Raw genomic sequence first — 7,134 nt, 5'->3', positions numbered from 1 at the left:
CAACCGCCACAGGGCCAGGGAGATGGCTCAGTGGAATAAGTGCTTCCCTGGCAAGCACAAGGACCCAAGTTCAATTCCCAGTTCCAAAAAAAAAAAAAAAAAAAAACAGCCATAAAATGTCAAATAAAATGGAAAGGTGTTTTAGCACATTCATTGGATATAATTAAACTTTAAATACAAAAGACTTACCACATTTTCTTTGATCTTTCTCAGTTTTTCATTGATCTCTTTCAGCCGATTTTTCTGATCCCGCTGCTCTTTAATGTTTCGAAGTACCTGTTCTCCTGGAGTTATTTCCACATTTCTTTCATCCTCAAGTTCAGGGTCCTAATTTAAAAAAAAAAAATGCTGAATATGTCCTTTGGGAAAAACAAAAAACATAAGCATTATAGAATGAACATACATCATTGTACTTCTCATTTCTCCTAGTTTTCAATCTTCAGTAATATCGGTTAACATTATTTCTAGGTGCTAAAGATGGGTATTTCCTCACCATAAGTCTATCCTATGTCTAAACTAAATGCCTCCTCTCCTCTCATGCAGATCTCCTATTCTGTGTTAACACATAACTAACTGGCACCAGTGACATTCTTGAAGTCGCTCAAACCAGAATTCTATTCCTTCCTCCATTGCACATAGTTGATCACCAATATACTCACTACTCTAGTTTCTACCTCTCTAACAAAGGCTCTTCAGTTTTCCATATACTCTTGATGCTCTGAGCATGAATGCTCATGCATGCAGCCAAACACTGATGATCCCAGATCTACCAACAGCAGAATGGCACAGTATGATGGAGCCCTGACATCAGCTGGGATCACCAGTCTTTCTCCCTGGTACCAGTCCTATGGTTAGATTCAGTCAATGTTGGAAAATTATAAGGATGTTAGAAGGAAAAGGACAGAAATCTTGGGGTATTTTTCCCTTCTTTTACCTTCCTTGGCAGTAAAGTTGTGCCAAGAGAGTATCCCTAGGGTCCCCCACATTTTCTTAGATTCAAATGGATATTCACACTCAAAAGCAAACAGAGGTTACACACAGAGCTCATAGAAACATACTCAAGAAGGATAAAAGACAGGAGGCACAGGAGGGCAGTATCAGGGACCCCTTTCAATGGGAGTATTTGCTCGAAGTCCATGTCATAGTGGTATAGCTACAAGGGACAAGAGTACCATCTGTCTCAGTCACTTTCCCATTCTAAGACACAATACCAGACACCCACAAATTGAAAGAGGAAAGGTTTATTTTGCCTCATGCTTTCCATTCATGGTGGACTGGCTTCAAGGCAGAAACAATGCCAGAAAGCCATAGTCGAGGGACAGGCACTCAACCCATGGCACAGAGGAAGCAGACAGAAAAGGGAGGAGCCACAAACAAGGCTACATCTTCCGAGTCACACCCCCCAGCAACCCACCTCCAGCCAGTGCACACCCCTATGCAACACATTTGGCTATTGAGTTCTTCAAGAAAGGAAGCCACTGATAAGCACAGAGTGTCCCCATGAGCTAACCAACTCCCACACACATCTAACTTCTAGGGGACATTTTAGATCTACCATAATGTGCCCTGTTCTGAAAATGTTTGTGTCCCCCAGGAGCCATCCCCTCTTGAATGGACAGCACTGGCACAGAGCTGAGGGACCTAAACAAGAGACAGACTCAAACAGAAAGATCACTACACCTAGGGAAGCCCAATAATGGCTTCCTCATCAGGTCCTTACAATTTTCCCAATTCAAAAGGCCAATTTTAACATGAGAAAAAATGCCTCCCAATCTAGGTGGCTTTCCAACTTTTTTCAGATTGCCAGGCCTTGGAAATAGAATTAAGAGGTTAACTTCAGTTCAAGTTGTCATGAGGAAGCCAAGGGGAGGACTAAATAATCCTTGACCTGTACTCTCTATTGCTAAAGCTTCTCCCTGAGCTCCTATAACACTTTTTCTTCCCCCGTCCACTGTTGTTAGTTCCTACATGAACTAACACCCTTTGCTAACTCCTTTAAATCTACAGAAGGTCTCTACAAAATTAGCTTCAAAAACCAACCACATCTTCCTCCTGTTTCTTGTCCAGAACTCTTACTGACCTACTATGTGGAGAGGGGGAAGACAGGGATATTTGTGTAGAAATACTTTAACCAGTAGACAACTTCACACTGATTAACTTGATGGTAAAAAAAAAAAAAAATCTTGATTTTATCTTATTTTTCTTATACTTTTTCTTTTTCTTTAGTTTTCTTTTTTAACCTGTACATTTTAGATACATATAATAACATTCATCATACAGAATTTGTACCTGCCCATGAAATATCTTGCGTCTTCTATTTTTCCCATTCCCCTCTCCTCCCTTCCACTCTTTTTCCACCTCAATCTTTACAAAAGTTTTGCTTACATTTTTTTCAACAATAAACATGTTATCAACTTCATAACTAGAAGAGCCATTTTGATTTTTAACAAAACAAGTTATCCTACCAAGGCCATTTCTGCTCAACTCTGACAATGTGACTCTCTGCCTCTAAAGGGGACAGATATGAAGGTTAGATTTTTAGCTCCAGTTTTGTGGAAACAATCTGCACTTTTGAGGATATCCTCTTTCTGGGTCTCAGTTTCTTCAAGGAAATTTGATTCCACCACTAAATGCTTAAAAGTTTGTAACTCTCTACAGTTAGGATATGTAATGCACTTCCTTAGTCATGATCTCGGATAGCACAGCCATCTTGTTCAAATACCTGAAGAACAGCAAGTGATAAAAGCAGAGTCCAAGAGCAAATAAAAAAAGGAAGTCGCTGATGTGAGCAAAAGCACCAAGTTATCTATATGCAAAAAGCTCTGTGGTGCCAGGAGGTTCTTTTCTCACAGCAAAGTGCCAGCCAAAGGCTGGGCATGGTGGCACACACCTGTAATCCCAGTGCAGAGGACGCTGAAAACAGGAGGATCACTAGGAGTCGGAGCTGTATAGTCAGACCCTGTACCAAACACATTAAAAAGTGCCAGCCAATTACATGGTCTCAGTGATCACAAGAAATATCTTGATTTCCTGCCACAGAAACACAGTCTTTTCAGCAGATTCTCCAACCAACATACTGTTTCTGTGATTCCTGGTCATATAGGCACAGTGCTATGAAGAACTCCGCACAAACTCTCCCTGATATATGTACAGAACATCTAATGACACCACAAAGAGAAATATCCCTCATGTAAATTGATATTCACTGATTTAACTGATTGCCAAGGGATTTAAGTTCATCCTTAGAAAAATATCTGTGTGCTAAATGAGCCAACAGGGGTCTCGAGATAAATAAACTCATTTTTAAAAGTCAAATACAAAAAAAAATAAAATAAAAGTCAAATACAGAGGAAATTACAGCTTTCTAAATTATCTGGTATGCAAATAAGGGGTTTGCATAAATTAAGGGTTGCAAACCTTCCTTAGTAAAGCCAGTTTGTCCTGTGTTATAGGCAGTGCTACACACTTCCACAGGCAACTGCTATTTCCTTTCAACAGATAGGTCATTGGCCTGGCAGTACCAAAGGCAGTGAGGAAATCTTTCAAACAGATTGTTTTTATCATCTTAGAATATTACCATGAAATAAAAACATCCTCACTGTATAGTGGCATAGCAGAATAACAAATATACACTTCACTGTAATCTAAGATGCAGATTTTTTTAATATATTTTAGCACAGGGACTACAGAGTTTCACTACACAGATCGGACTCATAGTGATCCTCCTGTTTTCAGCCTCCCAAGTGCTGGGATTACAGGTGCCCACCACCACTCCCAGTCTCAGTTAATATCTCAGCGTGCCCCAGGAGTGGGGCTGGCAAGGCACACCAGGTATAGAATCCCGGTCCCTGCACCTGTCTAAGCAGATGCTTTAGTCCGCTGAGCTATTTGGCCAACCCAATACAGGTGGTTATAAGAGCCATTTCCCAGATTTTCCTGAGAACATCTTGACAGGAATGTCTGGTGGAGAATGCTTGGCCTAGAGGCAAGCATCTTGGAAGTGACCTCTTGTTTATTCCTCAGCCCACAATCCAGGCTCTTGTGGCACATTTCTGCATTTCTTCAAAACAAGCACCTGGTCAATAAGAGTTCAGGGCCTGTGACTGGCATATGTTGAAAAACTACTAGAGCCCTGCTCTTGAAGTGTATACCAAGTAAATCAGGGGTTGAGTGGCCTCCATGGTCAGTACTAGAACTATGCAAATCCTTGAAGCCAGCTTTGTACAGTAACATCTCTCAGGATTACATGCTGAACAATGGTTTACGTTTTCTCAATTTTAACTAATATTGAGAAGGGAACAGAACAAAAATAATAAACATTGTTGCTGTCAGCAATAACATGATGTTGGCAAGAAAAGGGATGGATACAATATTCCTCATTTAGCTGCTTGTTAAACCAGACATGGTGGCACACACCTACAATCTCAGCATTCTGGAAGACAATGGAAGGGAGGAACACAAATTCAAGCCCAGTATGTGAAACTTAGTGATTTAGTGGGGCTCTGTCGCAAAATAAAAAATTAAAAAGGAGTGCGGATATAGCTCTATGCAAGGATCCTGGTTTCAATCCTCAGAACCACAAGCACACACACACGCATACACATACACACACACACACACACACACACACACACACACTCTCAAAGTCTGTTAATTTTTGTTGGCCTATCCAAATTGTGTAAAACAATCAATATTTTAAGAACAAGAAGATAAATCAAACTAAGAAGATAATTATATTCAAGTAGGTTAGTTGGTTTAAGAAGAAATAAATGTCTCTTGTCAATAAGAAGCATTTCTAAAGCCCTTTATCCAACTAGAAAAAAAAAATAACCTTGAACTGGAATCCTAAATTTAGTAAGACTAATTGCATGAGAGATGAATAAACCACATTTCTTTACAAGAACCAAAAAGAACAGAATGTATTATTGATTCCAGTTGTTTATGGTTTAAGAAACTAAATGCTTACATAACTTCTGTATCTCAGCTATTTCTAGAGAAAGCTGGAGTCTGATACATCTATGAATAAGAAAAATTAAATTATAAAACATTGCTCAGATTTATGATGGGATTTATAATATGTGGAAAAATCTGATTTATTGTAGAGTTCAGAGATAGATATGGAAAGGCATGCACAGTTAAGCCACAGATCTTAAGAAAAAAATTGCTTCAATTAGTTCTCTTTTGCTAAGATGAAATGAAAATAAAAAGCAGATGTAAAACCTGCAATCACATATTATTAACATGACAGCAATAGGCCATTATTTCTTTTGAATGTGATAACTATGTGCTTTGTTTTACACAAAGGAAATCGGATATGTAAAAACTAAATGCCACTTTTAAAATGTGGTCTAAAGTTAAGTCCCAGGCAAGGTTGTCTACCTAATGTCTACCTTATGTCTACCAAATGTGCAGCTCATTAGGAAAGGAGATCTTTTCTCTGTCCTTTTCACAAAAGCCAACACTTTCTCACTCATAAGCCACATTCCTAGGGTCCCTTAACCTATTCTGGCTTAGCTATGTTTATCACCCTAAATTTATATGGTTACCAATTTAGTGCCACAAACTTAGCATACACGGATAACTCAGAAACTCTGTTTCTGTCACCTTCTCTGAAAATTGTTTTCTTTTTTAAAAATGTATTTAGAACAGGGTCTACAGGGTCTCACTACACAGATTCGACTTGTAGTCATCCAGCTATGTTCAGCCTCCCAAGAGTTGGAGTTATAGGCACAGGCCACCACTCCCAGTCTCAATCAGTCTCAGTGAGCCCCAGGGGCAGGACCAGCATGGCATGCCGGCACTGGAACCCCAGCCTCTGCATCTGCCTAAGCAGGCACTTTAATCCACTGAGCTATTTGGCTGGCCCCTAAATGAAAATTGTTTTCGTAACAACAAAATATGGTGATGGACACTGTAGCAAACCTGAGGCTCTGTGCCCCATAGAAAGTAACATTTGCTACTTAGTCCTGGACAGTAGCTGCCAAGCAAGAATTCAGATATAATGTTGAGATATTTACTTTTTTTTAAGAGAAACTAGAAATTTTGAATTCTATAGTAGTTAGCCCCTTTTTAAAATTTGGCTAAAAATACTTTAATAAGCTATGGGTTTTAATTTGTACTGCAGGCCACACATTTTTGGCCTTACAGTACATGACAGCAATGTTCTGTGTCTCTGATCTCATCTGCCTCCTGCTCTGCTTCCCCTTACTGCCCTACTGCCCTGTCCCTTCTTACTGAAAATGGACCTTCTTGATATTCCTTCTGTATGGGCTCACTGTGTGCTCTGAATGACCCTGGAACATGTACCACAGTTACCAGTACCTTCCACATAGAGTTAAGTTCCTTAAGTCACATATGTCAATATTAATTTCATGGATTACATTCTGCGTCCTCTACTGCAGTAAGCCCCTTTTGTATATTAAACTAGCTACATCTCATAAGAATTCTAAAGAATATTAGTACCATTTTATAAGTGAGAGGCCTGAGATCTAGGAAGTGATAGAGCTTAATTTGAAGCAAGGCTTCTAAACTCCAAGGTGCTACATTTGCCTGGCTTAACTTTTAAGCTCTGATTAATTTCTTATATAATGCAGAAAGTCTCAGTGCTGGCCAAATAGTGCAACAAATTACAGTACCTGCAAGCATGTGCAAGGGCCTGGGGTTCGATCTTGGGCCTGCAATGTTGGCCTCACCCCCCGGGGCACTCTGAGATGGCAATTGAGACTGGGCATTGTAGCATGTGCCTGTAATCCCACCACTTGAGAGGCTGTAAACAGAAGGATCACTATGAGTCCCATCTAATAGTGAGACCCTGAACACCCTGTAGACCCTTCCCTGAAATACAAAAAAAAAAAAAAAAAAGGCAAGTCTCATTAGAAGCTATGGGAACTGCTTTTACACAGTAATGTAGTAAATCGAAATCAATACACATTCCTACAGGGATTAAAGAAATTCGTGCCAACTCATTGTCTATAAAGAATTAAGGGTGTGTGTCTCATCCTTATGCACATTCAGCTTTTCTTTTTGGAATTTATAAAAAAGATTGGATGGTTGGTCAATAAAAATGGGTTGTCTTACTATGTCAATAGAGCGAAAATTAAAAACCACATGATCATCTCCATTGATGCAGAAATG

At 39.5% G+C, this 7,134-nt stretch overlaps 1 protein-coding gene across 1 annotated transcript in view; it reads right to left on the bottom strand.

Moving 5' to 3' along the window:
* Window positions 1–7,134, bottom strand: part of Fsip1 (fibrous sheath interacting protein 1) — a 266,885-nt gene that overhangs the window by 181,754 nt on the left and 77,997 nt on the right. Inside the window, exon 10 of the mRNA XM_004623531.2 lies at window positions 190–327. Within this exon, the coding sequence (XP_004623588.2) occupies window positions 190–327 (138 nt within the window). The remainder of the gene's footprint in view (window positions 1–189; window positions 328–7,134) is intronic.

The sequence above is a fragment of the Octodon degus genome, unplaced genomic scaffold (genome assembly GCF_000260255.1).
Source record: "Octodon degus isolate 3935 unplaced genomic scaffold, OctDeg1.0 scaffold00002, whole genome shotgun sequence".
Lineage (NCBI taxonomy): Eukaryota > Metazoa > Chordata > Mammalia > Rodentia > Octodontidae > Octodon > Octodon degus.
Note: the sequence above shows the minus strand (reverse complement) of the source record. Positions and strands in the feature narration are given on the sequence as shown.